This window comes from Peromyscus leucopus, chromosome 4, assembly GCF_004664715.2.
Source record: "Peromyscus leucopus breed LL Stock chromosome 4, UCI_PerLeu_2.1, whole genome shotgun sequence".
Lineage (NCBI taxonomy): Eukaryota > Metazoa > Chordata > Mammalia > Rodentia > Cricetidae > Peromyscus > Peromyscus leucopus.
This window is the reverse complement of record NC_051066.1, coordinates 143,084,622-143,107,520: the sequence shown is the minus strand read 5'-3', so window position 1 is coordinate 143,107,520 and position 22,899 is coordinate 143,084,622. Positions and strand designations below refer to the sequence as shown.

The following is a 22,899-nucleotide window of genomic DNA, read 5'->3' as shown; positions in this document are numbered from 1 at the left end:
CCTCTGAAGAGTTAAGCCCCTTGTGGACTACCCAGGATGTGTCCCCTAGTGACTCCAAATCCTGTCCAACTGACCGGTGGTGATCAACCATCACATTTTCTGTGTCCCTTCTTTATACTATGCCACATAGCTAGGTGCATATATGAGTTTAGTTTAAAAGGCAACAAAAGAGGATTCTCAAGGCTTGTCTCCTCAGAGTATCTTGGACATGTTTGTTCCTCAGAGCTCTCACATCTTGTCATCTGCATAGGGTCTACTATCCACATGGGATGTGACTGACTGACTTCTATTGACCCTACTCAGAGAACACCCAGTTTCCTGTCACAAGTAGCATCATGGTGAACCTCTGCACAGCCCAGTTCAACAGACAGCAGTTGCATGGGAATACTGGACCATGACTGAAGGTATGTGGGGCTGTCACAACTAGGTTAAGAGTTACTACCAGCACCTGGTGAACGGGGCTAATGGGTGATTCTCAGCACCCTACAGGGCATACATGACCTGTAGAAAATACATTTATGGCCTCAAATGTTCATCGTGGTGCCCAGTGCCCTTTAAAAGTCTTTGTGGCCAACAGCTGTTCTTTGGGTCTGTGAGGACCTTGAGGTAGACTCCAGAAGCAAAGCCTTTGGGGCAGAGAGTATGAGCTTTTAAATTTGTATAGCTCTTTAGGCAAGTCACACCTAATTCAGTCAGAGAGATGAGCAAGCCTGACCAGGGTCACAACGCTAGGAAAGGATGTATCAATATGTGGCGACTGAGCCCTAAAGAAAGTCTCTCTGTTCTAAGAGCCCAGGAAGGAAGGGCTGTGTGAAAGGACAGATGGCCCTCTGCTGAGAAGCCCAAGTCACAACCAATACCTCCCTCCCTAAATTCTATTTTGAAGCCTCAGCCTTTACAGCCTTCATGGGACAGTAGTTACCAGGTCGTATGGGCGAGAAGATGAAGCCTTCCTGATGGGATTAGCGCTTCATAAGACATACCACCTAGGAGCCAGGAGCCAGCCATCTCCAGACATCAGATCTTGGGTTTTTAGGTAAGTCTATAGCATTCTGTGATAGTAGCCACGCTATGGCCTCCTGGGTGAAGTTAGGGACCTGCCTCATCATAGCTGGGAACATCCAATTGTGTACAGTCCTGCAGCTTGTGTGCATGAATAACTGGAATGGATGGGATCTAAATGCAGGCACAAACTAAGTAGGGAGATGAGAAAGCCCCAGAAAAATTTCTTTCTCACTCACTGTGGTAGTTTGATTTTAATTGGCCCCCATAATCTCACAGGGAGTGGCACTATTAGGAGGTATGGTTTTGTTGGAGTGGGTGTGTCCTTGTTGCAGGAAGTGTGTCACTGTGGGGGTGGGTTTTGAGGTTTCCTATGCTTAGGATATCACTGATTATGTCAGCTCACTTCCTGTTGCCTGCAAGATGTACGAGTCTCAGCTCCAGCACCATATCTCCCTGCCTGCTGCCATGCCCCCCACCATGGTGATAATGGACTGAATCTCTGAACTGTAAGGCACCTCAACTAATTGTTTTCTTTATAAGAGTTGCCATGGTTATGGTGTGTCTTCACAACAATAGAAACCAAACTAAGACATTCACCTTCCTGCAGAAGCACCTCAGATCCATGTTTCCACCCTCATCCATGATTCCTCTGGTCCAGGCACAGAGATGATATGACAGACAAGCCCATGTGGGCTCTAATCATGGGTTGAAGACAGGAAAAAAGACAAACCAAACATCTCCTTCTAGACACATATTGAAATGGTTCCTTGTGGAATTTGCCTCACATTACTGGTGGATTCTCTGAAGGTCCTGCCGTCATTGAGGCTGACCATATGCACTCAGAGTGACTGAGCCTATGTGTGCATGCAGGTGTATGTGCATACATATGTGCCAGCATACATATACAGAGCTCTGCATCCAAGAAACACACAAGCCCAGAGCCCATGAAGTCTCTCACTACACTGCAGACATCACATTCCACCTGCAAGTCCAACTTCCAGGATCTGAGCACAGCAAATGTCTATGGCACACAGTGGGGCCAGCAGATGGCCTTTGTCCCAGACACTCAGAAGCCAGGCCTGCCCCTAACAAGGCTTCCATTGTTTCCAAACATGAAGTTCTGTGTGGTGGTATTGTGTTCCCCAAAATATTGTGTACTCTAATAAATTTATCTGGGATCAGAGAACAGACAGCCACTAGATACAAAGGCTAGAAAATGGTGGCACTCACACTTTTAATCCTAGCATTCCAGAGATAGAAATCCCTCTGGATCTCTGTGAGTTCAAGGCCACATTGGAAATAGCCAAGCATGGTGACACACGCCTTTAATCCCAGAAAGCCAGCCTTTAATCCCAGGGAGTGGTGGTAGAAAGCAGAAAGATATATAAGGCATGAGAACCAGAAACTAGAAGATTTTGGCTGGTTAAGCATTCAGGCTTTTGAGCAGTAATTCAGCTGAGACCCATTCCGGATGAGGACTCAGAGGCCTCCAGTCTGAGGAGACAAGACCAGCTGAGGATCCGGCGAGGTGAGATAGCTGTGGCTTGTTCTGTCTCTCTGATCTACCAGCATGGACCCCAATAACTCGCCTCGGGTTTGATTTTATTAATAAGAACTTTTAAGATTCATGCTACAGTTCTGATGCAAGAGGTCTCAAGAAAACTTTCCCTGGAACATTCATTCATATGGGGCATCAAGAGTGCACACATGGGACAGATGCTAAACCTTGACCCTCGCTGATGGGAGCACTGAACCGTGACCCCTGCTGATGGAGCACTGAACCGTGACCCCTGCTGATGGGAGGAGGGTGGGAGATACATGCCACAGGTCCACCTGCTGCCTCTACTTTCCTGTCTATGCCACACAACAGCTGAGATGTGAGAATGGGGTCTCAAGTTAGGAGGCTATGGACAGGGTCCAATAGTTCTGTTTGACCTTGTCTGCCGTTGGCAAGGAAGAACAGCCTCATGAGAAGTTCCCACTGTGAATATTTGTCTTCCCCAAAGCAACATTTATAATTTTGGGGGATGGGGGAAATGGTGCTGAATTCATCTTCCAAACATTTAACCTTAAAAAATTGTATCTTTGAAGAGTCATGGTCACACTTAAGAATATGACAGCAGCTGTCTGCACTTGATTTTCAGAATCAAGGCCCCTAGGCTACACATCTTGATAGTGACTCCTGGGCTCTCTTTGCAAGCAGCAGGGAATTCTGTCTCCCCCAGAAGAAAACAGAGACACAAACACAGACCCTGAAACCCTGTGAAAAGCCTGTCTTGCATAAGTCTGTCTGTCTGTCCATTCAGATCACTCCTGATGTGGCTATTGGGGGTCAGTCAATTGCTTGACTTTTTGTCTTCCCTCTTTCCCTATTTCATCTAGTTTTAAAATCAGAATGCACAATGCTTGTCATGTGCACATTACCTCCATGCTGTTGGCCAGGCATGCTTGGGGGCCCATCTCAAGTTCACTCACAGCCCACTTGTGTGTATTGTCAACGTCCATTGGAACAAATACTCAACCTCCCAGATGCAAATTCACCCAGTGTCTTTAAAGTCCTCGCTGGGCCTTGTACCCCCACCCCCAGGGAACAGCTCACTTTCCAAAGAACCCCCGCCCCCCATCCCTTCAGGGCAGGCCCTTTACTCTGCCCATTCCAGCCAATGGCTCTCAGAAAAGCACCAGATTCGTGTGGCTCTGGGTGACATAGCACTGGCTGATACCCCTCCCCCGGCCGTTGCCCTCCTCACCGGAGATGATGGAGTCGTTGAGTGCCTCCTCATCCTGATACAGAAGCAAGTCATCTTTGAGCTCGGAGCTCAGCATCAGATTCTCCTTGTTCTCCTCCGAGTCTTTGGCAGTCCGCTTGTTCTCTGAGGACCCGTCAAAGCTCCATGTCTCCTCCCTTTCCTTGCCCCGCTCCATGCTGGATGTCCTGGACAGACGCATGTCCATCCGTTTCTTTGGAGACCCTCTGCATTCCCGTCCTTGAAAACTAAATGGGAAAGATGGTTCATGTTACATGTGCCCATTTTGCTGGAAGCCCATAGGAATCATTGTAGGACCTGGTGGACACTCCAGTGGTGGTGGCCCTGAATCATTTCTCAGCTTGGTCCTAGGCACCTTGTGCAGAGAGCTTTGAAAGGAACCCGGGGCTTTGAGCCTATAGTACTTGGCTTTACATGTGCCCTGTCTGAAAAGAGGGCATGCACTAAACCCTGCAACACATGTAGTTCAACCATTCAGACCAGGGGCTTCGGGGGCCTGAGGACACTGTATTCCCCCAATAAGCCACCAAACTAGCATGTGGGCCAACTATGCCAACCCTCTATGGGCTAACTCTCCTCCAGCAAGGCCCCCTTCCTTCACACCAGCCATAAGCCATCACAATCAAGTGAGCTGTGGGCACAGGGCAACTTGTATTCTCATCATCAGATCCCTGGGGCCTTCAGGGTCTTAAGCCATTCCCTCTCCCAACTATTTCCTCCCAGGAAGCCCCCAGTCCCTCCCCCCCCACCGTGAAGGACCATGTAGGCAGTCTCCTGGTTGGCTTTCCATGTGCAGCATCCGTCCTACTTAGAAAATCAAGATGGGGGGCTGGAGAGATGGCTCAGTGTTTAAGAGCACTGGCTGCTCTTCCAGAGGACCCAGGTCCAATCCCCAGCACCCACATGGCAGCTCACAACTGTCTATAACTCCAGTTCCAGGGAATCTGGCACCTTTACACCAATGCACATAAAATAAATTTAAATACATTATTTGAAAAAAAAAAAAAGAAAATCAAGATGGTTCTGGTGGAATAAGAAACCCAGTCCAGGATCTGGGTGACTAGGAAAGGTCCTCACAGGGATGGTCCCCATGGGTACCCCAGGTGTGCAGGGTCACAGCCTCACCTGTCCTGACGGTGCTTCGTGGCCAATGCCCTGTGTAGCTCCTCAATCACGCGGCTGGGGGGCAGTGGCCGGTGGACAGTGGTGAGATGAGGGGACCCTGTGGGGGTGGCAAGCTGTCCTCGGAGAGCAGGCTCATTGCTCTTCATGCCGGGGCCTTGGAAGAGTGCGGCTTGACCTGGGGTGGAGCAGGAACATACACAGGCATCACCTTCCACATGGGGACCAAGGCCCCGAGGGAGATGTAAGGGCACATACTCCTCATGCCCTGCCAGGCCACTTCACCTACATGGAGGCTCAGGCCAGACTCTATTCCCAGGGAAGTGACCAGGACTTGACTGCCCAAGGCCCTACATCTATAGTGCCATTCGATTGGGGGAGAACTCTTCATTGTCAAAGCCAATGTTGTTTGGCAAGATCTGGGCAAACAGCACCCATTCCCTCGTCCCTTTGAAGGGTCAGCTTCCTGGATCTGTTCTTTGTTACATGGGAATCACAAATCCTTCCAGAGCGCTGCAGCCCTCCTTCCTTCTGCCTCTGCTCTCCAAACGCTATCTGTTCCCATTCACTTCCAACCTCTCCCTGCACCTCAGCCTTGGGGCTCTTTCTGGACTGTGAATCCTCTCTCATCTTTCTCATCCTCCTCGTGATGTGATCAGACTCACGGCCCAGTCCCAAAGCCCCTTGGGCTGCCCTGCTCAGCCCCCTGGCATCATCTCTTCCTGATTCCCACTACACTCTCTTCACTCTGCCCCATGAAGATCCTTCTAGTTCTTGAAGCACCATGCTGCCCCAACTCTGGGCCTCGGAAGGCTCTTCTCCTCTATCCCTTCCTTGGTGAGACCTTCTCTGAGTCTCATTCCTGTTTAGAGTCCCAAGTACCAGTCCAGGAGGACCACTCCACCTTTTCCTCTCTCTCAGTCATGAGGGAGAGGCTGAGGCTTCTCTACAAATGTGTTTAGCTGTCACCCAAAGGATGATCAGTGTCTGTGTGGGCAGATAGGATAGGGCTTTGGTTCTTCCTGGGGACAGTCCCTGCTTGATATGTCAACAGTGCCCTGAACACCCACAGGGATTTTGTGTTCCCAGACTTCTATTTAGTTAGCATCAACTCCAGTCCTTGCCAGAAAAGTTGTACAAACAGAGGAAGGCAGCATCCATGACTTATCCACTTATGCGGCAGCCAGGCTGGAGCTGGGATCTCACTAAAGGTCTCTATGCCAGTCAGTCACATGTATACTACCCCAGCACAATACAGAAACCAAGACCCCCACAGTAAGCACAGCAAACCAGCACCCTTCAGCATTCCTGAGGATTATGCTAGCCTACCGGCAGACTAACATGTGCCCAGCACATCTCTTACTGCTCCCATTTCTGAAAGGGAAAAACTGAGGCTCAAAGATGGCCCAGGGGTGTTGCCAGGAGGCACCTGCTCCAACTGCACCCGAGAGAGGCCGTGGGACCCAGTGGTAGAGTGGGCTATCAAAACAGGACCAGGCCAAGAAAGGGTTTGAGCTGAGCAGCTTCTGGAGGCCAGGCAGGTGACATGCAGGGAGCCACAGGCTGCCGGAGTCACAGGAAAGGGAAGAGCAGTGGCAGAGGCTTGTAATCTCATTTCAACCCTCAACAGGGCTTCCCTGAGCCAGGAGTGTTCACCATGAACACTTTCCAAACGGGGCCAGCATGGCTGGGAAGATGGTTCAGACGGTAAAGTACTTGTCTTGTGAGTTGGGGACCTGAATTCAACTCCCCCAGAATGTTGTGGAATATTTAACTATATAAAGATGTGTTGCATTTGTTTAATTATATAAAGATGTGTTGCTGTTTTACCTTGCCTGGCTAAGGTACCTGACTGGTCTTACAAAAAGTTGAACAGCCAATAGCTAGGGGGAGTTATAGGCAGAACTTCTGGGCAGGGAAAGTAAGTAGAAGAAAGAAGAGGAGATGCCAGGGAGATGCCAGGGGTCAGCCAGCCAGATACAGAGGTAGCAGGAAAGTGGGACATGTGGAATGAAGGAAAGGTAAAAAGCCCTGAGACAAAATATAAACAGGTTAAATTAAAAGAGCTAGTGGGACAAGCCTAAGCTAAGGCCAGGCATTCATAATCAATAATAAGTCTCTGTGTCTATTTGGGAGCTGGTTGGTGGCCCAAAGAAAATTCCAACTTAAACCAGAAGCTGGTTTTTTGTTTGTTCATTTTTAGTTTTGTTTGTTGTTGTTGTTTAAGAAAAAGAGTCAAGTGTGATGGACAGTGTGTGCTTGTAATATCAGCACTGGTGAGAAGGGGTGTGCAGGGGTGGAGGGGATATCCCTGGGGCTTGCTGGCCAGCCAGCCAGCCTAACCTAATGGGCAAGTTCAAGGAAAATAAGAGACTATCTCTTCTCTCCTCCCATGCCCCCTGGCTTCCACAGTCATGCAGTCATATGAACACACATATGACACACATGTCTAGGACCAGAAACATACCCTACAAATCCAGAAGCAGGCCCCTACCAGACTTCAAACAGGCTAGCAGTAGTCCAATCCAGAACTTACGGCCTCCAGGACTGTGGAAATAATCTGCTGCTGACAGGTTATTTTGTCATAGTAACTCAAGGAGATGCAGACGGCAGGGCCCTGGTGTCAGGCTAGGATGCGCCTCACCGGCCTCACCAGTGCCAAGGCAGCAAGCTCAAAGATAGGAACTCTGATTCTCTGCTGTCACCTAGCGCTCCTGTGTGGAAACAACATGTCCCAAGAGGGAAAGAAACAGGGGGACCTCAGAGGCAGAGCCACCTGGACGTGGTCTCAAAGGTACAGATTCCAGACAGAAGTTCTGAGCTCATGACCACTTCCTGTTCAGTCCAACTAGTGACATCAAAATACAAATGCCTGCTGCCCCTGAGTTCCTTCCACTGAGAAAGGGCGAAGTGTTGCCAGACAGGCTGTGGGCAGATCATGGGGACCCAGAGGGTGTGTGTGAGGGAGAGTTATGGTGGGGGAAGTGTTCGCACTCTGAGGTGGGAGTCTCTCCCAAACAATGGAAACAGAAAGTCCACAGACTATCGGAACCCATTGTGTTTTCTGCGGGAAAGGGCGGCATCTGCTGTTCAATCAAGTGATTTTGAAATGCTTCAGATGTCCACGCTTGGAAAGGGGGAGTTACCACAAGCATGGAAACCAAATGCTCAATTTTCTCTCTGTGTGGTCATGCCAGGCAGCAACTGAATTTTTCATTCATTTCCAGTGATGCAGAAAGCAGAGTTCTGGGTACTCACTCATTCATACCTCGTTTAAGTACACAGCTGCCTGCACCCTCTTGGCACCTGTCACATGCCAGACACACTGCTGCACCTGCGTATGACTGTGATGCAGACTGAGTGCCACTGGGGCTCGTTTGGATACAGGGTTTGTGGGAACAAAGCAGGTGGCTTAAAACATCCGGACAGCTCACTCTAGTCTGGAGGCCAGACATCTAAAATCAAGGTGAGGTCAGGGTGAACTCCCCGGGTTAGGGCTGGGGTTACCCCACTGAGCTCCACCCCCCTCCTTATGCCATCAGCAACACCCCAGGGTATCAAACATTCTTCTGGGAAAACCAGGAGAAGGTCTATGTGGTGGTTTGAATGGGAATGGCCTCCGTAGGCTCATAAATTTGGACGCTTGATTCCTAGTTATCAGAACTGTGAGAAGGATTAGGAGGTGTGGCCTTACTGGAGTAGGTATTATGTTGTTGGGAGAACTGTGTCACTGGGGGTGGGCTCTGAGGTTTCAAAAGCCCGCAGCAGGTTCAATGTCTTTCTCTCTGCCTGCCTGTGGTCAGGATCTAAGCACCCAGCTGCCTGCCTGCATGCCACCATGCTTCTTGCCATGATGATCATGGACTAACCTTAGGAAACTGAAAGCAAGCCCCAGGTTAAAAGATTTATTTTAAGTGTTGCTGTTACAATATGAAAGAGCAGGATATTGTTGCTGGTCCATGTTTGTGGGTGACAGCAGAGTCTGAGTCTGTATCAGCTGCAGGATCTGGGACAAGTTACGTTCTCTGTCTTTAGTGTCCTAAACTGTGCATGGAAAGCTTGCCTCTCCTCCCTCAAGGCTCAGCCTAGTGAGGGATGTTTGTCCTATGAAGAGGACATAGGAATGTGCTTTTTTTTTTTTATTAAAAACAAAAAAGCCACCACTCAGTGGATAGCCTGACTCCGCATGGGACTGAGATGAGTAAAAGCTGACTTCCTGCAGTTACTCGCCTGCGAGGCCAGAGCTGCAGAGGAAGGGGACACAGGAGGAGATGACAGAGGGACATCTGCCCAAGTGTGCCGTCCCACGAAGGGCCAGGGCTGACCTGGGCTCTGCCCCAATGCACACACAGAGCGTATCAGGGACGGCCCCATCCTGAGGGCCGGCTGCATGCCCTGGATCCGGGGTCTAGAAGGTTCCCCTCTGACTGCTGAAGGGGGCACAAGCAGACTGCACTCAACAACCAGGGCCTTGTAGGAACTCTCTCTAGGGCCTGCCAAGCCTGGGCACGGCAAACGTGAGAGTCAGCCGGGAGTCAGGCAAGATGGGCTGAAGACAAGGACAGAGAGGAGGGTGTGTGGGCGCTCAGCGGGGAGGAAGGACGTGGAGACCCACCTGTGACAGTTTTTGTGGCTTTGCAGGTGGCCTTGGGTGGCGGGGTGGGCAGCAGTGGAGGGCTGGGGAGCTGGCTCGCAGATCTCTCCAGGGGTCTGGGAGGACTGTCCGGGGAGTCAGACCCAGCTAAGGCTTGAGAGAGCTCGTCAGTAGTGGGCAGGAGGCTGCCACCATCGGCTTCTTCCACACTGGATGCAGATGGCATCTTGGCTGGTTCAAAGGCAAAATAGAGTATTTAGAGGGGGCTGCCATAACATGGCTGGGATAAAACAAGACCTGGGGGCAGTAGTCTTGATGGAAAGAAAACACATTGACACCGCCCCACATGTGGACTTAATTGCCTGGACAGTCAGTGAACAAGAAGAGAGCATGAGAAACAGAGGGAGCCGGGAAGTCACCTCAAGCATAGGTCACCATGTTCCTCCCCACACAGCAAGCCTGGGCTCCTCACACCTGTAAGCATGCCATCTTGACAGACTCTGGAGTCAGAGAGTTGAGTGCAAGCTGGGTGTACTTTGGCCTGGCCTGTTGCTAAAGCTCTGTGTACTTCTGCATACTAGTAGTGACTATCAGTGGTGACAGCTGCGTGCAGGATTAGCTCAAGGTTTAAAGGAAGGAATGGGTGAGGCCACGTGTGCTAGTGCACACCTATTGCCCCAGAGTATCCCAAATTGGGAGCCAGGCTAATCTCCACATGAAACTATATCTCAAAATCAAGGGGCAAGAGTGACAGCTTCAAGACAAGGCAGGGGTGACATCTTCGTGAATGTCTGATACATGGGGACCTTACACCGACAGCTATGATTTTTCTGTGTCTGGGTTACAGGAGCCCTTCCCTGGCACACAACTCTGGGTGAGGTGGTGGAGGCAGGGAGGATGGGATTTCCAGGGAAGGTCAGCCCACCAGAGCCCCTGTCCTCTCTCCAGCTGCTCATCCAGGCCCTTCCTCCTCTGTGAGCTCCCACGGATCGCCCTGTTTTCTCCTGGTCCACCACCCTCCCCTTCTTGCCATTCTCTATAACCAGACCACACTGCCATTGCAACAGCTCAGCATCCTCTGAGGAAGGCTGCTCTCTGGATGAAGCCACTGTTTAATACTGTCCCTTCCCCCACAGGACCCAGTCAGGGCCTCTCCTGCAGGTGTCTGTATCCAGCCTCTGCTGTCTGTTCATATCTCCAACTGCTGACATGGTCCCTCCACCCTGCCACACATCTGAAGCTTTACAGAGGCAACGGGGGCCATCAGACATAATGGAGCTACTCGGTCTCTTCATCAAACACGCGTACTCTCCTTCCCCTTCAAGGTAGCTGTCTCCCTCCACCACAAACGGGCAGGCCCTTGCTTCCTGCTTTGCCACAAACCCATGGTGCCAAGCTTTCTGGAAGGCACTTACTGGACACACAGCTGCCGGAAGAACTCCCTTCCTAAGGGGCAGGACTGGTCCCTGGGGACTGGGAGTCAGTCATCCCAGGTCTTGGGACCCGAGCGCTGTCCATGGTTCTGAAGGCCCCTCCCTGTCTTGCAAGCATCCAGGGTAAGCCACTGGGCTCTTACACCTGTCCAAGCATGTGAGCCATAGCTGGTTCCTGTGTATGCAGTATGTTGCAGTTTCTACCTCTTACATCAGCTCTTTCAAGTTCATGGAGATTCGGCTTTTGCATCCAGGGCTGGCTGTCCCAACTCCCATCAGCAAAATCCCTTGAAGAGCTAACAGCTCTGTGTCACTGGGGTGGGCAAAGTGGCCATAACCCTCACCCTAACTGTGTTCCTGCCCTGTGTTGGATGGATGCAAACTCACTGTTTTTAGTTTATCATGACTTGAGCTGTCCCTAGGAATGTCAACTGCTAAAAGAGTTTTTCCTTTTAGAGGACCCAGGACTCTGGAACAATCATTCTACCCCATTAACTATAATGTGTGGCACATAAAGTCTCCACTCCTCATTATGACATTTAAGTTTTGCCCTGATAATATCACAAAAAACATTCTGTGCTTTTTGAGGTAGAAATGGTTGTGAGATCTAGGTGAGAATAGAGATGGTCCATCTCCAATAGACATGTTGGATCTTCCATATCGTGTAAATCAGCACAGGGTGGTGGACACTCTGTCCCAGAGCCCAAGCTTTTACAGCCAAGCTCATAGTCATGGCCAGCAGGCTCGGGGCACACATCTACTCTGCCTGTTCTCACAGTCATGTATGAGACATTCTACTACCCTGAGCATCTGCACATGACAGGATGTGCCAACAGCTTGCTCTAGCTGGGTTTGCATGACTTCCTGTCCTGATTGCTTCTGAGTAAGCATGTTCTCTGGGGAACAGCTCTTAACATGTTTCCATGGTCATGATTTGGGGAGAGACAGAGTATCAGCTGGGCGACACCTTCACTCAGACCAGCACACACTCTTCTTCCATGTACTGACACATTCCAGACAGTTAATTGTTCTCTACCTCTATAAGCCCCATCTTCTGCTAAGGAGGGAGGCATGAGGAGGCCATAGAGGTGTCTGGGGACGTGAAGCACTTGTCTGGTTTGGTCACTGGAGGCTCCGCTAGGAGAGGTGAGGGCTTTGGCAGGTAGATGGGTCTCCTCTGCTTAGGAAGGGGCTCCTGTCCTTGATACACCACTGCAGTGGGTGACCAGGCTGAGCTCCACAGCTCCTCCATGGCTCTGATGTATTCTTCCTGGCACGGGCTTCAGTCCTGCACACTGGTTTCCTCCTAAGGATTTGGATGCAGCATCCTGATTGGACTCCCTGTGTCTGTCTTGTGGCATTGCCACAAAAAAGGTCAACATGGAGATAGGACAGCCAGGGCTTGGGTTCTTCCGCTGGCTGAGCCAGTGGGGTCAGTGCAGACCTGTCTGCTGCGCTGGAGCTCCATGTGAGATCTGGCCGGAAAACCCCGATTTGGGCCAGTCTTGCAGCCCTGTCATCTGTGGACAGACCTTACCCTGTCTGTCTCTCCATTTCAGTCACATGCCATGGGGAAAGCAATCCAACACTCATGAACTCATATGTCAGCATCTCTACCTTGCTTTAACGGTAAGTCACGGTAGACCTGCTACTCTAGAGGCTGAGGCAGGGGGATCACAAGTTCAAAGACTGCTGGGTGGCAGGGTAAGTTCAAAGCCAGCCCAGGTAACTTGTTAAGACCCTGTCCTAAAACCAAAAGGGAAAGAGGGCAGGGCATGTAGGTCCATGGAAGAACACGTGCCTAGCATGTGTACAGCCCTGAGTTTGATCTCCAGCACCACAAAAATAAATGAATTAACGAATGCAAATGAACTCATTAAACACAGTCACCAGAGCGGTGCCCCTATACTCTGACACCATTCTGTCTCCTACCTGGGAAGTCCTTCCCATCCTTTCATCATGGCTGCACTGCTAACTCACTCACTAGCCTCTAATTCTCCTCTTGGCTTTTGGCTCCCACACTTCTCTGCTACTCCGGCTGTACCTGACAGTTCCATGTTCCTTGTGGGCTCTGTTCCCTGTACCCACCCCTTACTGCAACATCAGCTCTGGCCTGGGTCTTCCTCCACAAATACCCTGTGGCTACTCTTTCCCAGAGCTGGTCCTCTGGCTTCTGCATCCAGCACACTCTTATTTGATGAGTCTTCTGAGATTCTCCCCCTCCCCAGAGAGTCAAACAGGCTGGAGGCCCACATATGTCCTTATCCAACTCTTTTTTTTTTTCTGTACAGCAATTGAACCCAGGGCCTTGATGTGCTAAGCAAAGAAGATTTATATATAAAAAGTTCCCTTTTCTTTTTTCTCTGTGTGTTGTATGTACACACACACCACACACACACACACACACACACACAGCACGCACACGCACGCACACACACACACACACACGCATAGCACACACACACACACACACCGCATCCCCCCCCCCCCCCCCCCCCCCCCCCCCCCCCCCCCCCCCCCCCCCCCCCCCCCCCCCCCCACACACACACACACGCATGCAAGCACACACACACACACACACACACACACACACACACACATGCATGGGATGGGCAGAGTTTGACATCATGTCTTCCTCTACCGCTCTCCATCTTCCATTGAACCCACCGCTTGCCTTTTCTGCTAGGCAGGCCAGTAAGAGTCTCCAGGATCCTGTCTCTGTCCCCCACAGCACTGGGGTTACAGACACATGCCACAGCATCCACCTTCTGCATGAGTTCTGGGGATCCAGACTCAGGTCCTGATGTGTGTGCAGCAAGCACTGTCCCCACTGAGCCACCTCCCCAGGCTTCACTTTATGTGGGGACCGGATGTCACTAAGTTGCTTTCAATCTCCTGCTTCAGCTTCCCTAGTGGGCGAGACGACAGGTCTGCACCTCCAGGTTGGGCTCTGACCCACGTCTTGATTTCTCATACAAGCCCTGTACGTCTTCCATGCTCATGCTCACTGTCAACCTTCCTGCTGAGCAGCACCTGGATCCAGGCAATCTTCTCCAGACCGAAGCGTCAACCTTCCCTGGGCTGAGTCCCACGTGGCCCACCACCCAAAAGCCAACAGCCTAGCCCTCCCATCTCATCCTTTCCACACTACAGCCCCCCTCTTCCCTGCAGTTCATGGACAACTCCTGTCAGCTCCACCCCCATCCTCCTCAGAGATGTCATGTATCTCACAGAGGGCTAGCTGAGGCCTTCGGGAACCTGGCCCGCCTAGTCTCAGCCAGACTTCCTTCTAGCCTCCAAGCATCCCATCTTTGCCTCCTCCCCAGCCCCAACATCATCCCCCAAGTCAGAGACTGGACATTTCTCTGTAGATGGCCAGATGGCAACTGCTTTCAGCACGGATTACATAGGCTTTGCCACAATTATAGCCTCTGTTGGAACGGAAAGCTCCGGAAGGTCTGGCCAACCCAAACATCAAACTCTCTCTTGGCTTCACATGAGGATGGACATATGGCTACCTCTCACTCTCATCACTGCTCAATAGATCAGTGCCCCCATCCACGTGTCTGCCACATCCACAAGTGGCCACTGACAACTTGTAGCTAATGTGATTGGAGTCCTGAAACTCAATTGTTTTTGCACTGATTAAATAGTGATGTGACTACTGGTATGCACTGAGCAGAGAGCTCTGGGCTCCCTGAGGGAGTTCCAGGGTTCCAGGGCTGCCATTCTAACCAGTGGGAGATGGAGAGCAGCAAAGGAAGACATGATGTCAAACTCTGCCTGTCCCATGCATGCATGTGTGTGTACATACAGCACACACAGAAGAAAGAAAAGGACGGCAGGTATGGGCCTTCACTTGCTTAGCACATCAAGGCCAGACCCTGAACTGTCCCATGGAAGTTAAATGCTGCCATCTCCGACTCCTCGTGGGCACTTCAGAGAATGAAGCCAGGAAACACAACCTCCCTGAAACCCAGGAGCTGGGTCAACATGGACCTCCAAACCAAAGGAAGGTTGCAGGCGCCCCTTTGACGGTGTCTACACCCCAGATGCTGCAGTATTCAGACAGATTTCATTCCTTTCCTACACACACACACACACACACACACACACACACACACACACACACACGAGAGAGAGAGAGAGAGAGAGAGAGAGAGAGAGAGAGAGAGAGAGAGAGAGAGAGAGAGAGAGAGAATCAGGTGTAGTTGGGCCAAGTAGCGGGTGGCACCTTCTCTTGTGTCTGTGTTGTGTGTGTGTGTGTGTGTGTGTATGTGTGTGTGATTGAGTGGTTTATGTGTGGCTCTGTGGTTTGTGTGTGTGTGTGTGGTTTGTGTGTGACTGAGTGGTTTGTGTGGCTGTGTGGTTTGTGTGTGGATGTGTACATGTGTGCTCAGGCCAGGGGTTAACCTTGAGTGTCCTCTCTAGGGTTGGACTGGCTAGCCCTCCTGTTTCCTCATCATCATCCTTAGGATCACAAGCAAGCAGCACTGTGCCCAGCTTTTTACGTGGTCTTGGGAATCGAACTCAGGTCCTCACACGTGGCCAACACTTCACCACTGAGCCAGCTCCCAGACCTAGGAGTCTTCTCTTGGCTGTGGGGGCAGCAGTGACATCTGTATTGAGGTCTGCTGACCTGAAGCTGCCATGGGAAGTGGTACCTAGAGCAGAATGCTGGGCCTGCAGGGCAGGACGAGGCTCAGGTGTGACCGGGCACCATTACATAAACAAGAAAGGAGGTTTGGAGCCAAGGACTATGACAGTGCCACGGACTTTCCAGTGACCTCTCTCCCTGACCTCAGTTCGGGGAAGATCTGATTTTTAAGAGAAGGCACCTGACCCTGACCCTTCTAGAAGGCATCTGAGTGTTGGGGACAGAAGCTCGCCCAAGGTCGGGGAGAGGCTGAAGGAGCGAGTGTTTGCCTGATCTGTTCACCTGCGAATCCGGATTTCTCTGCTGTCAGATGACATCTGTCTGTTATGAAATGAGCTCCACACAGAAGGACAGGGCGCAGGTGCAGCTGCTCCCTCGGGCACAGAGCAGGACGTGGGACAGTAAGGGGAGCTGACAGCTTTCGGTCAGCATCTGGTCTCCCCAGCTCTAAGAGAAAGACGAGGACCAGGGTAGCCTCAGGTTTCAGGCACTAAATAATAGAGTCCCAAACAGGGACCAGAAGGCTCCAAACCCCTCACCCTCCACAGGAGGGGGCAAAGCTGGGGCTGTGACTTGATGGCTTAGAAGAAACAGTTTGGGTGTTGTGAGTGGCTATCCTCTAAGCCGGGCAAAGCAGCTGCCATCTTGAGGTCAGCTGTGTCCACTGGGGAAAGGATCCTCCATCCCAGTTGGGTGTTCTGACTGTCTACATGTACTCGTAGAGAGGTGGGAAGGGTCACAAGAACCTCACCATCTACACATCCGTTCTCTACCACCTGATGCGCTTTCCATGCAAGTGAGAAAACCAGGACCAGCATCCTCAGAACCCACAAACATGCTGGTGGGTGTGGTGGTTTGCCTATAATTCCAGCCTCATGAGGCGAGCCTGCTAGTGAGACCAGCCATGTTAGCCAGCTCTGGGTTTGACCAAGAGACTCTGCTTCAAAGAGTGAAGTGGAAGAGTGACCAGAAAAGATTTCCCGTATCAAACTGAGCCCTCCACATGCACCTGCATACATACATGCACACACATATACCACACATACAAAACACACACACACACACACACACACACACACACACACACACACACACGTAAAGAGGGGGAAATTAAAAACTCAAGATCCAGGGTGAGAAGTCTGTATGCCACTGGCACTAATTAGTGAACACAGCATTATGGAGATGCTTTCTATCTATCCACATCACCCAAGTCTTCTCTCATCCTTGAGAACTTAGGACTCACCTATATCTCAGCTGGGAAAACGAGAAGCCTACTTTCCTCAGACCTGCAGGAGCCAGGCATTACCCCGATTGACCACAGCCAGAGCTTGTCATCAGCTAAGTCCCTTGCCACTGTCCGCTGGGCTTTCTACTGCCCCTGGGTTGTACCCAGGCCCTGGGAACCATGGCAGCTGCCACCCTCCTTTCTCTGTCTAGCCCAACAGAGGCCATATGTCACCATATTCAATTCCCTAGTCTCTCTTACTTCTTAGATGACCAGGGCCACCAGCCTCGCTGTGGGCAGTTAGATGACCAGGGCCACCAGCCCAGCTGTGGGCAGTTAGATGACCAGGGCCATCAGCCTAGCTGTGGGCAGTTAGATGACCAGGGCCACCAGCCTAGCTGTGGGCAGTTAGATGATCAGGGCTACCAGCCCAGCTGTGGGCAGTGGCAGGGAGCAATCTCTAGCAATATGCTGAGCCTTTCACGCCCACACCCCTGGTGATTTGGGGCAGATGCACTTTGCTGTCTGAATCAGATGTGTCAGTCCCTGAGATGACAGCTTTCACAGTGGCCTTCCACAGAAGACTCATCAGTCCTGTTCTCTGTTGCTGTGTGTGTGTTCTCCAAGGGCGAGCTTCCCCTCACCCTGCCAGGACCTGTCCTGAAGGGCCAGCATAAGCCAGGTGGATCTCTGTGAGTTCAAGGCTAGCCTGGGCTACAAAGTGAGTTCCAGGAAAGGCGCCAAAGCTACACAGAGAAACCCTGTCTCAAAAAACCAAACCAAAAAAAAAAAAAAAAAAAAAAAAAAAGACATGATGGCCTCAGCAGACTCACTCTGTTCCCCAGAGGCCATCTCCAAGTCTTGTACCTGGAAAGCCCCCGAGGTCAGACATAGGCCTCATCCAGAGCTATTTAGAGCCAAGTGGGAACAAAGAACCACCAAGAAGTAAGAGCTACCAGTATGAGCTGCAAGCAGAGACCCAGCCATGCGGGAGTGCTTGAAGGCCAAGTCCAGGGCTGGGGAACAGTGACCACAGTGTACAGGCTCTACTCGCAGTCATTAAAACTACACCACCCACAGCCCTTTGAGGCCAGCTGCCAGGAACTCAAGGTGTGACAGCTGTGTGACAGCCAGGGGCTTTTCCTCCCTGGGTCCATAACTCCTCAGACTCCAAATTCCGATATGTCCCCCAAGCCAAGTGAGACTGGAGAAGCACAGACACCCAAGAGGCAGAGCACACACCATGGCAGCTGCTAACACTGCAGGGAATCTGGGGACAGGCAGCTGGCAAGGAGCACCCGGTGACTCTGGCTTGGTTAAGGAGAGGCCAGGGATCAGACACCCATGGGGCTGGAACAGAAGCCCAGAGGGTTCACCTACAGCCTGGGTTCCCAAGACCCCTAGAGAGTTGTGGGGTTCAAGCTCCAGCCCCAAACTGTGCAGCATGGTTCAGGCACGAGGCAGCAAACAGGCTCCCAGGGCTACAGTGAGGTCTTAGAAGGTAGCTTAAGGTGATGCTTGGTCAGGGGAGAGGGTGGGGCCTGAGCCCCTTCATGCTTTCTTTCTTGTCACCAAGGGTCCTGTCCATTCCCTTAAAACAAAAACACCAGCCCAGTCCTGACCCCTCCAACACTAGCTACTTGTGGACAGAGTACCGAGTTCCCTCGTGCTCCACACAACCCCAGTGTTGACCTCTCCTGTGTAACAAGGGCCAATAGCCGGGCCACCTGTCTGAGAAGCTGCAGAGGGCCCCACTCAGGCCACAGCACAGCATGCCTCTCCCACCACACACCTGCTCTGGCATCTCTCAGGGAAAGAGACATCTGCTCCACGATTAGACCACTGCCCCAGGACACACCCATTTGGGGGCTGGCTGAAATGCACTCCTACATTTGGTGACATCAGGAAGCATGCTGCAGGAGTGGCCATTTTAGGTCCCTCACTCCTCCTGCACCCAATTTGGGAGAAACCAGGAGAAGAGACTGTTCCAGTGAACATTTAAGTCCCCCAGCCATGGGATGAGGGCGGCAGAGGGTACTCGTCTTGGCAGTGAGTCGACTGTCTAAGCCCTTGGTGGGGAGTGCTCAGACCACCATCCGGCTGGTACCTGTGTCATCCAGATGGGCATCGGAGGACAGAAGCTCATCCTGTGCGGGCTGATCTGTCCCGCTGGCCGAGGGACTTCCAGGCTGGACACCCTCCGAGGTCAGTGTCTCCTGCTCGGCAGTGGACGGCTCACTCTGCGCAGGTTGGGGGCCTTCACTGGGACTGCATACTTTACTTTCAGAATCTGCAAAGAAATTCAACGTCAGCCAGGCCACGCCTCCTTCACACCCTTCTTTCACACAGAGACCTTCCTGCAAGATGTGGCACCCCACACTCCACTGGGAGTTCCTCTCTCTATGCTGTGCTTCCAGATGAGCCTGGCACCCTCACGCCCAGGTCCATTCTCCCCATGCATCCTTGTCCTATAACACCTATGAGAGATGGGTGATCCCCTCACCAACCCCCACCCCTTTGCAATGCACCTTTAAAATGGCTTCAAAATTCTGTCTGTCCCCACTTGCTCCCTTCAATACCATAGTCCTCATCTGTGGGCTGCAGGAATATATCATAAGAACTCAGCTGGTTATGGCAAAGTCACTACCTGGAGGGATCAAGGATTTCCTCCAGAGGAAGCCAAATCCCAAGGAGTTTTTGGTATTACTTGGCTTGTTATATATCAGCTGTCTTCTGTTATGAAAATCATGTGTGCCTTTATAGTTTTCCCAATTGACTTTTTCCCTAAGAAGGGCTAACAGTGTGGACTGATCACTCTCTGGACATACACATTCCAGGTATTTGGAGAACAGCCTCAGGAAAGGCTTTCTCTGGAATCAGATATCTCCCTTGGCCACTTTCAAGGACTAGCAGTAATAACAGTCCACATGCAAGTCTTCTCCTGATTTAAGGTAAATTCCACAAGGAGACACCACCTAGGTCAGGCAGACATTTAAGTAATAGCTTTACACAATTCAGCTTGGACCCTCCTTTCTTACAGCCTTACTAACTTTATAGAGCTCTAACGCCTTACCTAACCACTTCTAGGAATATTTAGATAACCTGCGCTGACAGCTATGCTCAGCCAGAACCCCAGTTCAAGCCTCCCGGTAATTATCATCGTTGGCAGCATCCGGCCAGGTCCATCCCCAGATGGAGGAAAGTACCTTATCAGAGATACCTCCATACTTTCTAAGAATAGACTTAAGCATCCAGCCTACCTGTTTGAGAAGGCCTGGCGGATGTGCTAATTAAGCCTTACTTCCTCCTTTCCCAAACCTTACCTCTAGTTCCAGATCTCCCTTTAACTATCACCAGAGGCATCTAGCTTTACACAGGTTGCCTAGCGACTGAGCACAATTTCCCCCACCCTGCAGAAAAACAGCAGATAGCTTGGACAGATAGGAGCCACAGGAAAAAAGAAGACAGTTTTATTTTCTCCGATTGACCTAGCAACTTACAGATTCCTAACATTTTCTACCAATCACATTTAAGATTATAGTTGAGCACATAACAGCTCTCTTCTTAGATATTACCTGAATTCAGCCTTTAGTTAATTCATTTCCCCATTGGTCACTTCCCTTTGGCGTTGATAATTAACTGATAATTAACAGTTATTGCCTCTCTATGTGATTCTTATCACCCCTCCATTTGACCCCGGAAGACTGGCTTTGCACTGCTAAGGGAATACTGCTTGTAAGTGTATATATACCAGGACTCCCAGGGCACGAGAGGACAGAGAAGAGAAAAGAGAATGGAAGAACTAGACGGGTAAGAACTTGAGAGGAACGAACTGAGATGGGGAAAAACTAGGTTGTAGGGCTAGAAGAGAGTACTAGAGGAACGAGATGGAAGATGAGGAAGAGCCAAATGGGGAAGTACTAGCTGGGTAAGAACAAGATGAAAAGGACCTAGATGAGGCAGAGTTAAGATGAGAGAATTAAGGTAAAACTTAGAGGAAGCAGTAGATAAATATAGAGAGAAATCAGGCAAGAAAGGAGCTAGACATGAGAATAGAACCGAAGCTGTGTATAAAGGATGTTATGCCAGAGGAATTAAAGCAAGTGGACTATAGAGCTCGGTGTGCTGAGATTCTATTTCCTGAAAATAGTCCTCGCCGTTAGTAGTTCTCTCTCCTGAGCCCCTGGGATGTATAATATTAAGCCTGGTCCCTCTAATATTATACAAGACTCATCCTAACAACAGACTCAGGCAACTGAGCCAGGAACATCTGACACACGGCAACATATGTTGACTGTAGGTGACCCTAAGGTGCCAGGGATGTTACACAATGTGGCTGCAGACAGATATTCATCTTGGTACCCACCCCTGACTGTCAGTCACCAGGAAGCAAATGCCTGTCAATTGCCTACTGTGTGCCTGGAGATTAACAAGACAGACATCACCCTTTGCCCCAGGTGGTGAACATTCTCAAGAGGCCTCAGAGACAGCATCTCAAACCCAATAATGGTCAAGGACAAGGATGGAGTGAAATAGTGAGAATTTACACAGCAGCTTTCCCAGGATAAGGGGAATGGAGCCTCTCATGAGGGCTTCAGGAAGGCCGGCCCCTTCTTCTTCCTATGGCTCAACTGCTGAGGTATCTGAGGGTCTGTCTCTGGCCACGTCACCCTCAGAATGGCTTTAATTAAAACATCAGGCCCACAGGGTTAAACACCCCAGGAACCTAGGCTGGGAGGGAAAGTCCAAAGCCCTGGTGCCAGACAGCTCACTTCCCAGGGAGGACAGTCACCCTTTCTGGTGGCTTATCTCACAAGTAAGTCACCATGTGCAGTTTCTAGCTTCCATTTCATCTTTCCTATAAAACTATAGCTCGGGTTCAGGAATGTCAGTGAGGATGAAAAAGCTTCCTGTGCCCAGTTTTGGCCAAACTGTAAGCCTGAAACTTACTCAATAGGTCGGATTGGCCAGCCAGTGAACACCAGAGGCCCGGCAGTCTCCGTCTCCCCTGTGGTGGGCTCACAGGGGTCACCACCACACCCAGCTCTTACACTTGGGCTCTTGATTGTATGGCAAAGGCTTTACCAACTGAATTACCTCCCCACCTAAATAAACCAGTCTTCCTTTGCCAATATTGTTACCTAATTTCTTTTGGAATACTGGGAAGCTGAGGCAGGAGTTTCTAGGCCCCCCAGTGCCTAGGAATAAAATGACTTTTCTGGCCACACAGCTCCAGGGAAGATAATCAGAATGACCCTTCTGAGATGCCAACCCAATCTGATGGAAGGCACTCACAGTCTCCCATGTGAAGCTTTTGGCCTCCAGTTTATGGAGACAGATACAACACAGTGTGGCAGTGTGGCCTGTAGAGATTTCGGCCCTGGGACATACCAGGGTGCTCTCCTGGCTGTGGTTCCCATCACAGAAGTAGAGGATCCATTTATTTCAGGGCCGAAGCCCCCTTTTACAGTCTTGCCTCCACCCACTGCACTGGGGGTCTCCACAACTGCCCACTTCACCCATCATGCTCTGCTGGACATTCCTCTAGCATGCGTCCCACCCACTGCCACCCAGCAGCACCTTAGTGTCCTGGTCTACAATGTGGGTTACTAATGGCTTCCTGAATGAGAATTAACTAAGCCAATGGAATGTTCTAGTATAAGATAAGTGAGCCACAGGTGCCTGGTCTCCTTGCTGCTGATTGTAAAGAAGACAACGGAACTGGCCACCACCCCTGTGACAACAGCCTCAGAACAGCACAGTTCTCTTCCCAGGGTCCTTCCCAGGCCCCAGCCTCCTGACTGATCTAATTCCTTCCCTCAACCCTCAGGAGATCTGAACCTAACTAACTGTTCACTACCTTCCATCAGGGTACTTCCCTCTCCATGAGGGAAGAGTTGAAAGGCTGGCACAACCAGAGGTCTATACATCTACGCCTAGGGTGAGCTCCTCTTTGGGCCACATCCCCTGCCCAGAGGTTCTGGCAAGGCCAGCTGCCTCTTCAAGAGGCAGAACTAGCAGCAGATAATCCAAAGTGACCACTCAGTGCTGGGCACCAGTAACCACTCACTGATGGCCACCAGTAACCACTCACT

The 22,899-nt window shown here is 50.9% G+C and overlaps 1 protein-coding gene across 5 annotated transcripts in view; it reads right to left on the bottom strand.

The window, feature by feature from the left end:
- Nucleotides 1-22,899, bottom strand: part of Phactr3 (phosphatase and actin regulator 3) — a 232,203-nt gene that overhangs the window by 51,762 nt on the left and 157,542 nt on the right. For all 5 annotated transcript variants that reach the window (XM_028857283.2, XM_028857282.2, XM_028857284.2 and 2 more), the window contains exons 4-7: nt 18,912-19,094; nt 9,511-9,720; nt 4,899-5,073; nt 3,756-4,000 (exon numbers count right to left, since the gene is read on the bottom strand). In XM_028857283.2, coding sequence (XP_028713116.1) covers nt 3,756-4,000; nt 4,899-5,073; nt 9,511-9,720; nt 18,912-19,094 — 813 coding nt within the window. The remainder of the gene's footprint in view (nt 1-3,755; nt 4,001-4,898; nt 5,074-9,510; nt 9,721-18,911; nt 19,095-22,899) is intronic.